Consider the following 20,208-nt stretch of genomic DNA (forward strand, 5'->3'; position numbering starts at 1 on the left):
AATGATATTCTTTAAGAAGAAAAATATTAGTTTCCCGGAGTTGAGACTTTTTCCATAATGCCCTGGAATACGCATTATTTCACTCATTGGAGTTCGGTATTTCTAAGGTAGAATAAGACAGGAGCCCTGGTGCACCATTAGGGAAGCGCTTGTCTTTATTGCACATAAAGAAGTGGTTTTGGTTATTGATAACTCAAGCTTCCCACAGGCTACATTATCCTGATTGCCAATGATGGTTTTTGCTGGTGGTGGTGGCGACTGTTTATGTGTATGTGTGTGTCTGCTGATTTGTTAGATGAAAACTTGTCAGTTCTGTATTTCTGATCACGCCACCCTTTTCTCAGAGGTATGATTCCTGGGTTGGGATTACCTCTCAACTCCAGATGTTAGCAGAGAGAAACCACAAGGGAGAAGAGTTCCCATATTTCCAGACGAAATGAGGCAGAACAAATGAAAGTACCCCCGCTTGTGCCGAGAACGGAATGTGTACATTACTAAGAGGTATAGCCGTGGCTGTGCAAACACGCTCACTCCTGTCAAATAAATTGAACTTTTTGCAGGAAGGAACTGGAGCCCCGGGTTTTTCCCAGCTAAATTGCATGAAAACACACAATCCTTTTTCTTCTTATTTGAACTGTTAGATGACGGGGCCAAATTACCAGAAAGACCAAAGGCAGTTTGCAGCCTTTAGCAACTGAAAGGGCTTACTGCCTCCAATTTGGAAACACAAAAGATTCTGTGTCTTACCCCAAACACTCCCAAGGCCCCATGCCTTTCCCATTAGTTCTGCAAAGAAAGAAACCTGTAAGTAAAAAGAATATCAAAATGATCTGGGATTTTAGAAACGGAGAGCGCATTGGCCAACGGTATATAAGCAGTTACTTCTAACTTCTTAAAAGAATACAGATATCTTTTTCTATCTCTGGCCAAATGGGGGTCCCAGTCCTTGCTCTCTCAGCTCACTCACTGCTGCCAGACTGGCAGGGATTCTTTTACAAACCCAATCAAAAGTCATTAAGTTTGTAAGGGGCATGATGCCCTGAGCTCAAGCTCAGCACTGAAGAACCCAAGGGAAGTAATGCATCTATTTTCCAATACCTGAGGCCATTTTGCTTCCAACTTTAATTGCACTTATGTATTGGTTCTGGGTACAATATCCCCACTCATCTTGCTCCACTTTCCACTATTCGACTATTAATACGGAGTTTAGGAAACATAATTGCAGTGCGAGGTAGACAGCAGTTTTCATTAACTGCACAGACAAAAACCGTTTAGCGAGAGGCCTTTCTTTCCTATTGATTCAATCAAAACGACTTGGAAGAAAAGGTTGTGCTTATTAAATTCTTTTCAAAAAGGTAGCTGTTAAAATTTAAATTCTTTCTCAACAGCAATTAAAACATGGTATATAATCTCTTCAGAGTTTGTCGTTGATGACTTTGTGTTCTTTCCAGCTCCTTGAAATTTGTGGCTTTTTAATACATGGAGACAGAAAATATAATCAGCGCTGCTACTTGCAAGACACAGAGTTGCCTAGCAATGCTGGGGGAATTCAAAGGGGGAAGCAATAACAAAACAGGATGTTGTGAAATTACAAGAGGGTACAGTGTCAAAGTGGCTCACAGCACTCATCCACAAGTCTTTAAAGAAGAGCGGATATGGGATTTTCTAGCAGTGGCATTAAAAAATAGCTGATCATTTTTCAATGTTCTTCCTCCCTTTCATTTAGAGCAGCTTACCCAAGGGGACTCTACTATTTTGAGTTAAAAATCTAGGACAGACACATCTGAGGATAGAACAGACAGCCCCACTGAGCCTCTGGTATGTATCCTTTCCAGTTGGACTAATTGAGTACATGGTGCGTACACCTTCTATATGCTTCCATTGTTTCATAGGCTTTTGCTCCTGTGGTAACTACTGTTCGCTTTGTTACCCTCTCCCAAATTTGAGGGTCATCCTTTAAAATTTTCATGCCCAGATATCTGTCCCAACACCAGATCTATCATGATCCCAACCTTGGGGACACAAAAGCAGAATCTTCCCTGATACCAATATTCCATGTGCTGTTTTATTTTGCCTCAATTAGGACAAATCCATTGTGTTTTTTTTTTTTTTGTTTTTTGTTTTTTTTCCTGTGTGTTTTTTTTTAAAGACCAACAAACAAAAAATACCCAACTGTACCTGGAATCCTGGAAATGTTCAGGTATCTTTAGTTGTAATAAACTTTTGTCTAGCAGTGCCAGCAACATGGCACAGAATAAGAGACTGGTTCTTAAAGAGATTTCAGAAATAGTCAATAATAAATAAATTCCACGGGAATGACTAGAAGATGATACACTTAAGAAATGGAAACACTGAACAAATTGGGATGGGCATGTGCTGAAACCCATCCTTTTGTCAGGAAAGGGATTTGGCAATATTCCGACTGAGAAGGAGAACATAGGAATCTGGATGTCAAGGTGGCTTATAGTGTCAAGGAAGCACTAGTATATCTGAAGTGCAACCCAGGAGATATAGGTTCTAGAAAGAGCCATGTCATGAACTAGTTGTATTTCCTGGAATTTGAGACTTTTAGTGCCTAAAACAGGGATGTTAGGATATCACAAAGAAACCTTCCAGTTCTCACATTTAGATTCCAGAATTCTAAATATGCTTTTGGATGACAGAACAACATCTGTAAAACAGGCACATTTTCTTTTATCTTCCTCACACTAGTTCCACACCGGAATGAACAGGAAATTGTGATAAGATTTTAGGTATTTATACTGCAATTCTAAATTAGTTCAGAACTGTATAATATTTAATACTGCATACACACACACACACACACACACACACACGCACACTCACACACACACATTTACACCTCCTATATGTAGCTTTTTGCCTTCCCTGTTACTGATTCCTAAGCACAGACAGAATAGTACATGAAGATGTTTTTGAAATAATTTCTCCCTTTTGCTCTGGAACACAGCACATACTCAGGTTACTTCCTTTTCGGCTGCTGATAATACTCTCCCACACACTTAAGAAGGTATGACTCTAGATCCATTTCCTTTTCATATTATCTGTTCTCTCTTAACAACTTCTCCATCTCCGTGGCTTCATTCTTTACTGATAATTACAAGTTTACTTTTTTTTTTTAATCTCTGAACTTTACCAAGTTCCAGGTCTACAGCTCCTCATTATGTCCCATAAACATTTCAAATTCAGCTTGCCCAACCAATGATCCCACACTTTTTTTCTTGCTGTAGTAATTAATTACATTAATTGCAATCCCCTTCTGATCCTTTAAGAGATTAATTCTTATTTATCCATCTTCTTCAATCACTCATTAATCAGCTAGTAAGTCTGATATGTTAAAGTGCTTCTCACACCAGATATCTCATCTTTATTTCTGTGGCCACTGCTCTAGAAATAGACCTTGCTTTCTCTCAACCAAATTATCCAAGTCTCCTAACTTCCCTGTTCTTTCTTCTCCTTACACAAACACTTGTGCCAGACTCATCCTTTGAAGCAGAGCTCCAGCCACTGTCAATATAATCCATTCCCATGTCCAGCAAAATATCCACAAAAGTAAAGAACACCTCACCATGATATTTAAGGCCTTTCATACCTTTAATTGAACAAATGCTTTCAGCAATCAGATGCTATTCTCTAACATCAATTTTATTTTTTAACGAAACCAAACTTCTTGTTGAAAATATACCAAGTTTTCTTTTGTTTGCTGATGTTGAATGTAAGACCACTGAGACTCCTCTCTGTCCACTTAGTATAGTATCAATGACAGCTACATGAATTTCATATTCATCAATCTCCCTTTCAAATGCTATTGTTTCCATGCCTTTCCTGATAGTCCTAATTAGATGTGTTTTTTTCCCCCTCCACAACACTATCTACCTCTCTTAGATGTTTAATTTGTACTGCGCTTATGAGTATATTGACCTTACACTTATCAGTAGGTATAAAGCTCTAGAGATGAGTATTTGCATCTTACCCTTCTTTGAATACTTTGAAAAGCCTCACCTACTGTATTAACATTGGGATATAGTTAATAAATTAAACTGAATTAAAACTTCCTAATTATACTTTGGCTTTTTGACTTATTTAAAATCTATTGATTTGGAACTAATAAAATCAATAACTTAGGGTGATACTAGATTGGATTTATAATTACATTAAATTTTCAGGTAGTTTGAAAAGCCAAACTTCAAAAGCATATACTATTTCTGTTATACAGTAAAATATAAAGAGCTGTAATTTTTCTAAGTTTTGAGTCAAATGATCTTGCTATGAGATCCAGGACAATCCCATAGTTTACATAATCTCCTTGAGCCTCAGTTTCCTACCCAAAGGACAATTGCAAAGACAGTAAGATAATGTCTATCAAATGCTTAGATATGTCCCAGTAAATAGTAAGTGCTTGATAAACATTAGGAGTATGATCATTATTCTCATCATCATCATTCATCAGCCAAAGTAAAAAAAACTAATAAAGAAAAAAAAATAGTCCTAAACTTCTTTTACACTGGAAATCCCTTTCAAATTTGGCAATCTACTTTGGACTTTGTCATTACACATTGAAAGAGCTTAAAGAACACTCAGAAACCACTGACTATGGAAAAGGAAGTATGCAAAAACAATATCTAGGAGGAAAGATTAAAGAAACTGAAATTCTGCTATTTAAAAAGGTATTTGTTTGATGGAAGATTTGTCTTAAAATATTTAAAATTCAAGAAAGAAAACAGGGACTGCCTAACTTCATTTCCAGTGAGAATATTAACTCCCATGCAAAATTAGGCATCAAAGTTATACAGAACAGGAAAAAGCAATGCTTCTGTACCATACTGGAATAGACAAGCAGGGAGCTGTGGAATCATTTAAAGATAGGACTGCACCTTATTCAATAAAGACAATGGTGGGTGACTTACACAGTTTTTCCCAGCCATATAACAATGTGAGGACCTGAAGAGCTATCATGGATTCTTCTGATTGCTTCACATTCTTACCTGAACTCTCATCCAGACTCTCCTCAGAGACATGCTCATTTTGATGGACCCACTCGCCATTGCATTTGAAGAATATTTGCATGGCTGGCCTTGCTTTGCATCTCAGTGCGATGGGATTGCTCTTGATGATATAAGCATCGTCTGGCTCCTCTATGAAATGGGGCAGTGTCCCTGGAGCTGATGGGATGGATTCAGGGAGGACTTCTCCATTGTCAGTTCCTGTGAAATTGAAGAGGACATTAGAACAGAGCCTGCATAGGCAGCACATACATCAGGACACAAAGCATAGCCACATCAATTCTAAGAGTCTTTGCTGAAAAACTTTGCATCATATTAATGCAGCATGCTTATAAGCCCTTATACATAAATTATCTTCCAGTGTAGCTGGACAAGTGAGAATAATGAATAGGAGTCCCCCTCTTACTATAGCTTCAAATCCACATGTTTTTGCTGAGAGAAGTGAGACATAGTAAGAGGCTGGCTCTTAAGATTCAGTCTGATTTTTTATAACAGAGTAGTATTCCATTATGTAAATGTACCACTGATTTAATTTTTTACAACCTGGAGAACATTATACTAAGTCAGAGAAAGGTAAGTACCATATTATTTCATTCAAATGTGGAATTCAATGAATTACCAACTAAAATAGAGATAGACTTACAGGCAGAGAGCAGGCAGACAGCTCTGGTTAAGGGAATGAGGGGATTGAAGGATAGAGGGATTGAGCAAAAAAGAAGAAAAAGAGAGAACTCACGGACATGGACAACAGTGTGGTGATGGGAAAGAAAGAAAGATCAAGAGTGAGAGCAAGAGAGAGAGAGAGAAAGAGGGATTGAGGGAGAGGGAGAAGAAATTAACTAAAAAAAATGATTTAGTCTGGTGAGTGGCTACCTCAAAGTGAACAATAAATAATGATGAAAATAGATTTTGTTCTCCCACAATCAGTGTGAATAATGGTTATGTTGGTGGAGGCTGCTCAGTCATAAGACACATCTAGAAAACTCCAAATTGTCCACTTTCCTTGCCTATGACCTTTGGAGGTTGTCTGTTATCCTATTTAGATAGAGTTTCTTCCAAATACTCATCAACTTAACTACTCTTGCTAGAATGAATGTATGTTTTTCTTCCTGTCATTGGCCATCATTCTTTATTCCCAGCACTCCTTCCCTATTTACTATGAATCCCACCTTCAAAGCTAAGAACTAAAATGAATCACTAAAATAGCTATGCACTTTTAGTTGAGGATTTATAATTACATCTGTTCAAAAGGAAGAAATAGGTATGATTTTCTCCTAAATTGAGGGAACTGATGAGTAGAGTGAAGCAATATAAAGGGGGGAAGCAGGAGCCCAGATGTGGCTTCATTGCCTATCCATTACATTTAGCAAGGACCTAAGTCCAAGAAAACTACCTGAAAGTCAAGGAGGAAAGTGGTGACTGCTGAGCAATGTGAGATGACCAAGGGAATGAGATTTGTGCCTTCCAATGAGAAAGAACAAAGAACACAAGCACTAGGATTCTAATACCAACATCAACAAGGCCCTGGAAAGATTCATTCCCATTCAAAGCAAAGCAGTCTTAGGCTGAATCTGGGAAAAATAACCTAGCAAAACCAGTGGAAGAACCATCCAGTTCCTCAGAAGAGAACCTAGGAGACAGGGTCTACCCTGTGACCTACTCTGGCTTTCTGTATGCTTTAGGTGTGATTATGAACAAACAGAACCTCTCATTCACTCCACTGTCAACACTGTAAATCATCCACCAACATCAATGTGATAAAACATACTCTCAACCATAAACACACACACACACAAAACACACACAATGTAAATCAATAAGCATTGTCAAAGGCAAACATAATTCACAATATTAAGAGTACTGTCTTAAGAGCTTTTTAAGGGGGCATTCTCAATTGTCAAAAGAAGGGGGGCTAAGATACAGAGGCATGGCTGCCTACAGTTATATTTTTTGTGCAAAAAAGAAAATAAAGGAACTGTTATAAAAAAGGCACACACAAGCACTTGCCAATAGGCACACACAGCACTGTTTGTGCCACTACAATAAATTAAATATAAAAATAGTATGATTCTTCAAATGATTTTTTTCATAAAATACATCAACTTAAAGGGGGAAATAATAATTTAAGCTGCTATAAGCTTTAAAATACACTTGTAATAGAAAAGTTTACTCATATGTAAGTAATTGGAAGTACCAAAAAAATCACCATAAAGCAAATACTCTAGTTAAGAGAGCAAATAGTATGTCATAAAAGTACAATAAAGTGACTCAAAAAATGAAATATGTATAGAAATACATGTAATAAGATAGGTTTCAGGATAGAATCTGATAAGGTTTTTAAAAAATGCTTTAAATTATATTTACAATGGACTTCATAAAACATATCATATATTAATTCATTTTGTTGCTGACTGTTCATGCCAATTTCCCTCCTCAATAAATATCAAGTCCCCTCAGGCTTTTATAAATCAATGCATTAGAGAAAATGACAAAGGTCTTAAAAGATTTTATATGGGCATCGAACAGCTCTCACTCATCAGGGACTCCAGCTCTGTCCACATTAATTCATTGGTACAGAAAATGGTCACTGATAATGTACTGGTAGCCTCAGAGGACAGCCATGGGGAGATATTTTGAATGATGCATTTTTGCTGAACTGGTAGCAATGCATGGATGTCTAACATAACTACTGAAATGGGGGACAGGGATCACACGGAATAATCTCTTAGCAAATAGCAAGACCACATTTACCCGGCTTCAATAAAACGACAAATAAAGACACTAGATCAGCAGATAAATCAAGTTTTAACCATCCGATTCACGAAAACACAGAGAGATCTGAAAGCAATTAGGTTGCCCTCCTGCTACGTTAATAAATGCCCTGTAGATAAAGTAACAAGTCAGCCTTCATCTGAAACAGAGCAGGGGAAGGGAATGGAACAGTCGGCAGGCTAGCTCAAGGACTTCCATTAAGAATCAATCAATCTTAATATTCAAAGGAGAAAAAAAAATTTAAAGGCAGAATGCAACATTATATCTTTATTACTGAAGCGATGTCAAAATCACATATAAGTAGGAAAAGGGCCAGGACCCATAAAAACAAGAAACAAAAACAACAACAACAAAAAATAAATGTATTAGTGTGGCATTGGGAAGGTGAGAGATGACAGGTATACATTTGTATACATCTTACCATTTATTTACATCCTTCCAACAAAGAAATGACATAAATGAAAGCAGAAAGAAGTATAATATATTTTTCTTTATTTTTTTGCTTTGCATAGGGAAGTGTTGGGAGTAATGTTTACCTGACACGGTTGCCTATTCTCCTCTCTCCCCCCCAAGTTTCTCCCTGGGCTCAGGCTCCAGATCCTGCCTTTCTGGTGGCTTCTTCGCAGCAAGAAGTCTCGATTCTTCCAGCAGGTTTTCCTTCCTTACCCAGGGCACTGAGTTACCTTCCTCCCTCTAGTCCAGTGGTTCTCAATCTTTCTAATGCCACAACCCTTTAATACAGTTCCTCATGTTGTTGTGACCCCCAACCATAAAATTATTTTTGTTGTTATTTATAACTGTAATGTTGCTAATGTTATGAATTGTAATGTAAATATCTGTGTTTTCCTATGGTTTTGGGTGACCCTGCTAGCGGTTCTCATGTTGTGGTTTTGGGTCACCACAACATGAGGAACTGTATTAAAGGGTTGAGAACCACTGCATCTATCATGCTTAGCCCCATCTAGTGGTTTAGAATGGAACTGTTCGGGAAATTCTAGGGAAAGGGAAGAAACTTAAGGGGGAACTTTTAAGGGGCTTGGTTGCTGACAGATTCTGTTCTTTACAGGAGGAGCCGGGAGTGAAACATTAATACATGGCTTGTGGAAGACTGCACGGAAATTTTGGCTTCCAGGTAAATTTACTTGTAATCTCCTACAGTTGCCACTGCTGTATAATTCAGATAAAAGTTTTAAAGCTGGTGTGAAAAATGTTGGTGACTGGCCCAGCCCACTGCCTTCTCCCATATCACTTTTATAGCAGAGATAGGAAAAGTCACATATTCACTTTCCTTTTGCAGGTAAGAATGGTTACCGAGCACTGATCTAGCAAATAAGTCATAAACACAAGTTTCTGAGAAAGCTTTTATTTTCCTGACCCTTCTGTCTTTTGTCCCTGCCCTTAACTGGAAAAGATTATGAGGGACACAGATGTACCAGCACTGACAACACTGAGGGACTCAACTAACACCAGCCACAAGGAATCCACCTCCTGATAATTTTATTTTTAAATCTTCACCTGGGGATGTTTTTATTGATTTTAGAGAGAGAAGAAGGGAGGGAGGGAGAAGGAAAGGGAAGAGAAGAAGGGCCAGAAATCAATGTGAGAAACACTGGTTGCCGCCCTTACGTGCCCTGATTGGGAATCGAACCTGCAACCTTTTGGTATATGGGATGATGTTCCAACCAACTGAACCACCTGACCAGGGCAGAACAATTTTGTTTTATATCTCAATTTTTTAAACTACTGATAGTCAGATTTTCTCTTGTTTTTGCAGAAAACATCACTTATTGATACAACTAGATCTTTCTTCTTAAAGTCAGAGCTCCAAACTTCAGTTAATTAAAATAAAGAATTTTGGTAAGCTAAAAAAAATGTGGAAACTCTGTTAGCAGAAAGTAAATATCAAAGCTGCCATTTATTGAGTGATTGCAGGTTATGGTAATAAGCCTTGTATATAGATTAAGCCATTTCAGCTTCACAGCAAGTCGCTGAGGTGGGTACAGGAAATGTCCCATTTTGCATTGGAGGAAATGCTTCAATGATGTGTTTTATCTAAACTCATATAGGTAAATGGGGATTGAGAATTTGAACACAAGTCTCTGACTCCAGCAAGCTCACAATTCAATTTCAGTTTAGAAGAATGGATTCTTAGAAGCCTGATACTGTAATTTAGTGCCTGGCTTATGACCATAGCATGCAGTTCATAAAAACCAAAGGATGATATAAAATGATGTACTATGTGTGTGGATAGTCATCTTAAAGATTGTTCATTTATCTTGTCAGCTAGACTGCAATTCCAGGTCAGGATGGGTGTGTTACAGACACATGCAGAGAAGCTGTTGAAAAATAAATATTTTTGAGAGAACAGCACAGCAAGAACTCAACTAATTATATTCAACAGACAAGGCATCCTCACTGAAGTCAGAAGCAGACAAAAAAGTCAAAGAATAAATGTTGTTTGAGAATAAAATAATGAGAAGGATTTGTCTGTGTTACATTTGGCAATAGTTTCATCTCCTTTTATGTGGAAATATTGAACTTCCAAAATGCCAATTAAAATACAAGGAGTATAACAGTAGACAGCGAACCTCAGCAAAATGAAGGGACTGGTACCAGGTATTGTCATTCCATTATGTTTAACCAAAATTCTCCCAACATGTGACCATTTGATCTGTTAAATCTGTAATGGGATTGGGAACCCTGGAAGCCACAGTCATTCCAAACTGGAATTTATAAAACCCTGGTGAGGTGGGCTGGTGTTCCATGGGATAAGAATAGAGATAAAATTGAGTTTCACCAGATTTTGAGAAATTCTAAATTATTTTTATACTTTTTTCCAAGATACTTTGAAATACATTTCATTTTTCTCTTCTATTTCCAACATACGCTTGTCTTCTCACTGGTACAAAATATTATTTGTTTCAAAGTCCTATTATAAACAAATACTACATCTGGTGAAACAAAAGATCTTTAGAATCAAATAACCAACAGTTTGGGTTAACTCTGCAACCTTGAGTGAGTAACTTAATTCTGAGGTTCCATTTTCTCATTCATAAAAACGGGCAATTAAGATTTATTAGTATTTTGTGACATTAAAGTATTTTATGATGTTAGAAATAGTATATGGTAAAATGTTACCACCATCAGCATCACTGCCTGGATAAATAAGAATAAACAAAGAAAATAATTATAATTATGATCTTTATGATTTCCATTTTCAAAATTATTATTCTAATATTTATATTTCAAGTTTCTGATTACTATTATTTTCACATCAGAGGCCTTATGAGATAAACTGTAGTTTATAACATTTCCTTACTATTTACTATCTAAATATATGTTAGTAAAATTATTTTAGTAAAATCTCTGAAAACATGCTGTGAAACATTTATTTATTCATTAAATATGTAGTGAATGGGTATACCATACATCGGGCATGCACATGGGCATCCTATAAAGCAATGTGAGGATACACAATGGATTTCCCGTTGGCCAGGTCTGAAACTACTGGCTATGATAGGTAAGCAGTCAGGCAATTTTGTAGTATCCCAGAACAGCTCTCACTGCAATATTTAGATAAAGCAAGACACCTTAGAAATAGCTCTTTAAAGTCTACTCAATGTCTGTGAGCATACTGGCCCACAGAAATATATGCAAGTCAGAGTAGAAAGCCTTGCTAGGGAAACCAAGTTACATAGTCTAAGACAATGCAGTGGAGCTGGATTCTCTGCTTTTGTTTATGTAAATGTGACTTGTCTCCATATGGTTACTTAATTAGATGGGGGATGCATTGTACCCATTTAATACAGAAGAACAGCCGGAATTTTACATACCAAATATTTAATGTAATTTATGAAACACAGACTTTTTCCCCATGCCAAAATAAAAGTTCCTTTTTTTGAACTCAGAAACTATTCTGCCTTCTTCCCAACCTCTAATAGAAATGAAAATGTTTTATATCACTGCATTTGCATAGTTCACCTCACCTCTGTAGAACTTAGATACTGGGAGCCTAAGATATTGTTCTACCGAGCAGATCTTAAATTCTGCAGAGTGGAAAATGGTAAATACTTACAACACAGTCAAAGAAATCTGAAGATCTATTCTTAGTCCTTCAAACAAGAAACTCCAGATTTCAGTAGAGCTTATAAAAACACATTAATTATTCCCCACAATTATCACAATGTACTTTAATTAATATATTCAGTTCTTTGTATCTGACAGATGTGTGCATGCCTACTAAGGTTAGGCAGTTCTAGGTGCTCTGGATTCAAAGGTCACCCAGACATAGCTAATTTCCTCAGGGAGCTCATGGAGTAAAACTAGAGACGAATAATTAAAGAACGAGGACAAACATCCAGCAGCACACTGGAAGTATATACTAAGTGCCACAGCAGCACATAAGAGAGGGGAGCAGAGGAGGCGGGAAGGAAAGAGAAAGAAAAAGAGAGAACCAGATCCCAACATTCCTCGGGAAGGTTGAGACAGGCATCTCAGGGAAGATTATAACCCAGCAGGATTTGGATATGAGCCAAAGAGGAGAATAACAGGAGAGGGCACTCTAACCCAGGTCATGGCAGGTGCCCACATGTGCCATGAGCATTCAGAGTAGAATTTAGGTAGAGCTAAATATTACCTTCATTAGAGTCAAAGAGTTTAAGATTTATACTAAACCATCGGCCCTATTGAGTTCCAACATTTCTCCTTCTATGTGCTTTTCCAGAAGGGCTTTCTGAGATGTAGGCACAAAGTAACCGTTGAATGATAAACAGAGAGCTCTCTTGGTTTGCAGCATGAGCCCTACGGCCAGTGTAAAGGGATTCTGTGTGTATACTTGGAATGAGGGAGGAACCAAGCTGGTTCTTGAACAGATAGCACAGGGACTCTTTCCACTGCAGTGGCACAGGTGACATAGCTTCCCAGGGCAAAAGGGGAAATTTTTGTTTGGGTTTAGTTTTTAAATTGCAACCACCATTTTAGCTCCCGCTTGAGTCACGCACAAAACCGAGTTGTAAAAATTGGGTCTAAGCCAGTTCCTATGGCAGGCCTTGTCTCTTAATGGAAAGGAGCAGCATACAATCAGATTCAGCATGAGGCTGCTGTCCCATTACAGCTTCTCCAAAGGAACTACGAAGAGGCCAAGGTTAGCCCAATAGTTTTCTATGCATCCTGGGATTATTGATGACTTAAAATTTTTAAAGTGTTTTGCTTTTTCTATATGTTCAAATGTGTTCTAACATAAGCACTCTGAATCTGGAAAGATATACACACAATTCCCTATTCCAATGAAAGAATATAAGACTCTCTAAACTACAGAAACTTCTAGATTTTACTTCCTAGCATCTAACTTCTAGTGCACTAAAATGTATAAATCAGGGAAAAACTAAATACATATTTCCCTAGGGAAAATATATAAAGAATTAGGTTATAATATTTAGAAAACATAATTATTTTAAGATAAAAAAGTAATATTTTGCTGAAAATAGTGGATGAGATGGAGCTTATAAATTGTTTCTTAATCTCCCCCCAACAACAGATACATTTGTATATGAATGTGTACCTCTGACTAGTTTTTAAATTCATCTAAAAACCTTGTGGGGTTTGGGAAAGGTTTTGCTTTCACAATTTTATCGCCTTTCATTTGTAAGTGACAGTTTTCAAGAGTGAGGCCATTCATAGTTATGGAAAAATGGTTGTTTTAATACAACATTGAATGACAGAAAACCAAACAATCAAACACCATTCTCCTATTTTTCATCCTTGGAAAATTACCTTTCGGGAAGAGCTTTGTGGTTTATGTTCTGCACACTAATACAGCAGGGACTTTCAATCTTTTTTTATGACAAAAAGAAGAAACAAAAGGGTGGGAAACAAAAGCATGAGGAACAAACACTAAATTCCCCTTGAAATGTATACATCTCTATTAGATGTCAGGGCACATTTTAAGAGCTCAGATTGTGACCATTTATTTTCATATCTCACAATTTGAATGTGGCTCGATTTGACTGGAACACATTGGATAGGATTTGCTGTGTGTGATCTGGACTCAGACAAAATAGACTGGGAGCTTATGATAGATAAAGTCTGAGCCAACCCTCTTATCTGAGAAGCCATCTGGGCCCTCACAGGTTAAACAATTTGCCTTAAGAGGTCTATGGAGCAGGCTTAGTTAACGTCTCTCTAGTGACGTCTAGAATAGTATTTTTTCCCCATTATTCTATGCTGCTTTTGTTTGAGTGAAACACAAAAGATTAAATTTACAACTGAATTTTGTATTATTTTATATTGAGAAACTATACCCAGAAAACAATCTTGTAAAATCTCTTTCATGATAGCCTTGTAACTTGCAGACATTCTAGTAATCAAGTAAAATGAAAAATAAGAGTCTTTAACATTTCATGATGTATTTTCTATTGAAAATTATGGCTTATTATAAAATGCTAAGTTATATAATAGAAAGAGCAGACACACACACACACACACACACACACACACATATATATATAATTTGTTTATAATCATATATACATACATACATATACATTTGTTTATATATACACATATATATATGTGTGTGTGTGTGTGTGTGTGTGTGTGTGTGTGTATATATATATATATATATATATATATATATATATATATTGTTATCTACTGTCACCCAATTTCCAAAGACTAATACTATATAATAAAAGACTAATATGCAAATAGTCTGAATTGTGGAACAACCAGAACAACTGAACAACTGGTTGCTATGATGTGCCCTGACCACCAAGGGTTATGTATGGAACATGGTGGGCATCGGCTGCAGTGGGATGGTGGAGCAGGTGAGCAGGGTGCCAGACCAAGGCTGGGTGCTGGTTGCTGCCATCGGGGCAAGCCTCTGGTGGTTACTGAAAATTCTTTGCTCCCACACGCCACAGTCCTACCTGGTGCTTGCACCTGCTACCAGTGCCAGCCCTGGTGCTGGCCTCAATCACCCCTCAGGATTTCTCCGCCTCCCCCTGCTCCTGAGGGGAGATTGGGGCTGGCAGCCATCAGTCGAATCCTCTGCTGGCAATGGCCTTGCTTGCTCCCACTGCTGGTGCCATCAGCGGGTGCAAGCTGTGGTTGCTGGCCTTGATCCCCCCTGAGGACTTTTCCACCTCCCCCTGCTCCTGAGGGGTGATCAGGGCAGTAGCTGCCACTCATACTCACTGCTTCTGCCAGCCTCAATCACTCCACGTCTTCAGCCAGTGCTAGTGAGGCCAGCTTTGTCAGTGCATGGGAGTGGTGGCAGAGGAAGGGGGGCTGCAGGAAGACTATACCTGGGGTGGTTGTGGGAGGGGCTGGGCGGGGGCATGGAGGATGGGCTGAGACCTGCCCCTGTGCCTACTGCAGCCTTGCAGCCCAAAGTTCCTTTCAAGGTACACTAATTCATGCACTGGGCCCCTGGTAATATTAATAATTTGGTAGATATCATTCTCATATCTTTCTTTTTCAGATTTATATTTAATATTTTGGCTTTCTGTATATAGGGTATATATATGTTCATAAGATGTTATTTCATTTTTTCATGGTATTATTCATTTTTAATTAAACTGATTCTTAATGACTGACAGAATTGTCAGTTTTTATCTTGCTATTTCTTTATCATTTAACATTTAGTTATTTCAAAATTTTGATTTTATATTGATATTATGATTCTCCACTTATCAAATGCACCCTAATTTTATCTGAATTTATAACTTCAGCAGAGTTATTTGAATCTCTTTCCCTGGAGCTTCAAATCTTTACTTTAAATGGCCTCTAGATATTCTCACCTAACTGTCCCCACTGATCCTTCAAACTTCTGCCTAAAACAGTACTTATTGCTTAGCACCTTAGACCCATTCTTTGGCCTAGATTTCCTAAATCAATAAATGGCCCTAATATTCACTGAGTTCCCCATGTTACAACCAGGGTACCACCTACCCTTTCCCTGCTCAGCCCCTACATCCAGTTCAACACTAAGCCCTACCAGTTCTGTGTCCTAAATATCTCCCAAATTCAGCAACTGGTCTTCATGCCAACTACCCTGGTCAGCACCATATATCCCTAAATTACTATGATTGGCCTTAGCTATCTTCTCCAGTACTCTTGCCTGCCCTCATTCTATACACTATGAGCAGCATGACGTTTCCCAAAATGCACATTCGATGCCATTTTGTCTTAAAACCCTTTATTTGCATAAAATCCATATTTGATATGGCTTTCTTTATGATTTGGTCCATGCTTACATCTCTAGCTTCATACCTTATCTCCTCATCACCTGGAAGCTATAGGGCCTGTCTCTCAAATCTTTCTGGGATCAAATGCTCTTCGCTGTGACCTGCACCCATTCCTTTCCTTCTGCCAAGAATACTAATCCCCCCTCTGTTGCCTAAAGCCCATTCTCATCCTGCAGGTTTAGCTTAGTTGACACATATGTGAAGCCCTGAAACATCAAGAATTCTAGGTGGCATTCCCCTTCTTTGTTCTTCCATAATAAATTGTCCTACTACATAATTACTCATGTACGTCAGTGTACCTTCCTCTAGACTTTAGGTTCCATGAGGCAAAGGAAATGAAACTCTAAATAAACAATCAGATAAATGCAACTGGGATGAAACTTTGTGACCATTACCTTTGCAATAAATATGTCTTTAGTACATATGATGTATGGATAAAATAATTTTCAAATGGACTTTGAAAACTGGCACAGCCACCTATATATTTTTCTCATCCTCACCAGCATTAAACAGAATATTTTTGGAGAATATTTGATAATTTAATAGTAAAAGTAAATAGTAATTGTTTAATACATCCATCTCTGCTACCAGCAAAGTTAAATATTAAAACATGTTTATTAACTAATTTCTTTTTTATAAATTGCATAGTCATATTTTTACCATTTTGATTTTGTTTTATAGTGTTTTAAGATGAACGTAGGTAGCTGTACTATCTACATTTATTTTACTGTATTAAAAGTAAAATGTAACTTGCATGTATAGATTCCAATGTTTAAGTATCAAGTGCTTAAAAATATCAATAACTCCTTGCTTTTTATGTTATTTCTTCCAATCAATTAATTCCTTCATTCTTCAGCCATTTGGAGTAATAGTAATCAAGAAATCTGTTTCACTATTCCAAAGGCAACAGAATATTGACTCAAATGGTTAGCTCTAGATTTAAAAAAATGCCTTATGCAGGAAAAATTACATTTTCTAAAAAAAAAAAATCAATATTTTATGTGGAAGATTCATAAGACAAAGAAAAAGGAACAAGATTTCTCTTCAATTTCTTAAAGAGATGACTTTCTTCTAGAAATCATCTAAGCTGTTGATATGAGGATGATGCTATATGAAATTCTTTAATTCCTGTGTTATTTTTCCTAATTTACAGAATTAGTTAGTTGAGCCTGCTAGGATGTGGTACTTAGTAAAGACTGATCATACACCTTAAGGCAGTAGTGATCAGTAATAGAAGTTGTGTCCTGATTTGAATTCACAGTCATCTGATAAAGAGGTGGGGCCCATAGAACAGAAGGGACTTAATTTCCTCATTTTCCTTAGAGAAGATGCTAGACACTGTCAGAAACAGATTTATACTAAGTTGTATCAGAAGCAAAAAATATTCCCCATGATGTATTTTATCAAGAGGCAGACTGATGCAAAGGAACAAATGCAGGCTTCGGAGTTAGTGCTAAACCCAAATCCAGGCTTTCTTATTAATTAATTATATTACCTTCAAAATATCTAACCTACCTCATGCTCCATTCTACCCCATGTAGAAAGAGAACAATATAATACCATGGGGCTACTGTGTACATTCAAGTAAATAAATACAAATCAACTAGAATATTATATGACATAAAATAGGCAATCAATATTTAGTAGAAATGATTTTTAGGATTTTATTATTAATTATTAAAGGAATATTAAGGAATGAATGGACAGGTGAAGAATAAACAGAGATATGTTTGCATCCTGTAAATTGTTTTGTAAGGAAGAAATTGCTAGAGCAAGAGCTCAGTCTACTCAGTGGCACTTCAAGCAAGGTTTGAAAATGTACCTCCTTTTTCTTTAGGAAGCAATATCTAAGGTCATAGTCCAGTGACCAATTTTGGAGACTTGAGTGTTCTTGGAGGATTAAGGCCACTGGTCTTTTGCTGTAATGTTTTTGGTAAAGAGCTCTATGTATATCATTTGAAGACCTGAAGTTGTACCTTGAAAATCTGGCATTTGACTTATGGAACTTAGAAGAAGAAAAAAAAGAGAAAAAAAAAACAGCAAAAAAAAAAAAAAAAAAAAAAAAAGCTTACCACATACTTGAGTTGCTTAGTATTAACTATTCAGCATAATTGCACTGGGGTGAAGCCTGGTATGAATTCTGTCAGCAAGAAGAATGGGTGGGGGGAGAGAGCACTCTAATAGAGCCAGTTTAATTACATTATGTGATTTAATTATTTAGCTGTCTCAGCATCCTATCTCTATGTATAAATGAATATGAATCAGACAATCACATGCATATGGTTGGGCCATTTCGGTTTGCTATTTGCCATCAATGGGTTGATTGCTTGCAGGTATCTATGGCTTTCAGCAAGCACTTAATTTTGTTGGCATCTAAGGTGTGGGTCAGGAGATGGGAAATGACCTGTGTTACTACTGAACAGGTTTTGAAATTAAAAGAAACAACCAACATTAGTTGGTACTTGGGGAGAAGATATTAAACCATCAATCAAATGGGTCAATGTGCCCTAAAAGAAATGAAACATTTCCTAACCTAGAGGTGACTTTCAGGGCAAAGAGTCCAAACAGGATCAACATTTTATTTTTAGGTAAATAGAGATAGAAAAGGAGAGGAAAGAATGGATGTATATATTATTACACTATCATCTTTTTCCTCCTATTGCTAAGAATAGTTTTTGTAGCCCTAACATGCATTAAAACAATTTTATCTACAGTGCTCTCCTAGTCAAATACCATTTCTTTGGCCATTTAAAATATAAAATTAGAGAAACAATGGCATTGCAAAATCCCAGGACGAAAATATTTTCTGGTGTTCTTACTTAAAAATGGGACTATATGCCTTAGCTGGTTTGGCTCAATGGATAGAGCGTCGGCCTACGACTGAAGGGTCTTGGGTTCGATTTCAGTCAAGGGCACGTATCTTGGTTGCAGACTCCATCCCTGGCTTTGGTCTGGGCTCATGTGAGAGGCAGCCAATTGATGTGTCTCTTTCTCTGTCTCTTCCTCTCCTTTCTACTCTCTCTAAAAATCAATGGAAAAATATCCTTGGGTGAGAATTAACAACAACAACAAATGGGACTATATACTTTTCAGATAGTGTCAGATACATCTAAATCATGAGTTTATTAATAAATATGCTTATTTAGAATTGATCTTTAGGGAAATCTATTGATAGAATCATTAGCCCAAGGGCTCACAATCAGGAGACCAATGGGATGCTTATAGCAAGGGTTAGAATTTAACATCAACAAACTGCAAAGGAGACAAAAAGCATACTTAGTACCTATAGCTAAAGACAACATAACAATGTCAAGACATTAAAAATTGGTGTGTTAAGACTGTGTCCACAATAGTGCAACAATGGCAAAAGAAAACTAAAAGTATGATATCTAATTAGACTGGACGTCCTTCTGGATGACCTTCCAGGTGAAGCTGGGAATGCAAGGGAAACATGGGTCCAGTGCCTGACAGCGGCCAGAGGAAAACCTGAGTCCCCAGTGCCAGAGAGAAGCTGGTACTGGCAGCCGGGGAAAGGAAGCCTACTCTTGCATGAATTTCATGCACCCTGCCTCTAGTCTAGACTACAAAAATGAGCAGTTAATTGCAAAACTCACAGTAAACCTGATTGGAGTTGCTCACTTTTTGGAAAAAATTCTCTGCAATACAATGATTGTTAACACCTACAAGGGATTAAAAGACAAAAAATACCTCCTTGTTCAGCTGCTCTATATAATGCCACTGGTAAGACAAGGGACTAGCTCTGGAGGTCCTTGAGGCAAAGTATATGGGAAGATCCTAAAAGTCCCAGTTCCAAACAAAGAGAAAAATAGTAACCAAAATGTCTACAACTGTTTATTATTTAATGTCTCAGAGTGCAGTTGATAAGGTTTTTAAAATTTTGTATTTTTTCCAGGTGATTTCACATTACAGAGAAAAACCTATAATAAAATATGATGAAAGCAAAAGTGAAAACACATCCAAATTTGAACCATAATAAATACTAGGAATCATTAACTCATTCGCACATGTCTGGGTCAGGAGAAGGCGAGTGTGCCTGGCCATGTGGCTGGAACAGAGGCGGTCATAGAGGGTATTGAAAGATCAGATATATCAATATGCGACACCCATTGGAGCAAACTAGTTATTCACGTGTGATATGTAAAAAA

At 37.3% G+C, this 20,208-nt stretch overlaps 1 protein-coding gene across 6 annotated transcripts in view; it reads right to left on the reverse strand.

Annotated features, from left to right (window-relative positions):
• Positions 1-20,208, reverse strand: part of UNC5D (unc-5 netrin receptor D) — a 514,611-nt gene that overhangs the window by 226,594 nt on the left and 267,809 nt on the right. For all 6 annotated transcript variants that reach the window (XM_036457169.2, XM_036457168.2, XM_036457167.2 and 3 more), the window contains exon 2: positions 5,007-5,225. In XM_036457169.2, coding sequence (XP_036313062.2) covers positions 5,007-5,225 — 219 coding nt within the window. The remainder of the gene's footprint in view (positions 1-5,006; positions 5,226-20,208) is intronic.

This window comes from Pipistrellus kuhlii, unplaced genomic scaffold (genome assembly GCF_014108245.1).
Source record: "Pipistrellus kuhlii isolate mPipKuh1 unplaced genomic scaffold, mPipKuh1.p scaffold_m20_p_3, whole genome shotgun sequence".
Taxonomy (NCBI): domain Eukaryota; kingdom Metazoa; phylum Chordata; class Mammalia; order Chiroptera; family Vespertilionidae; genus Pipistrellus; species Pipistrellus kuhlii.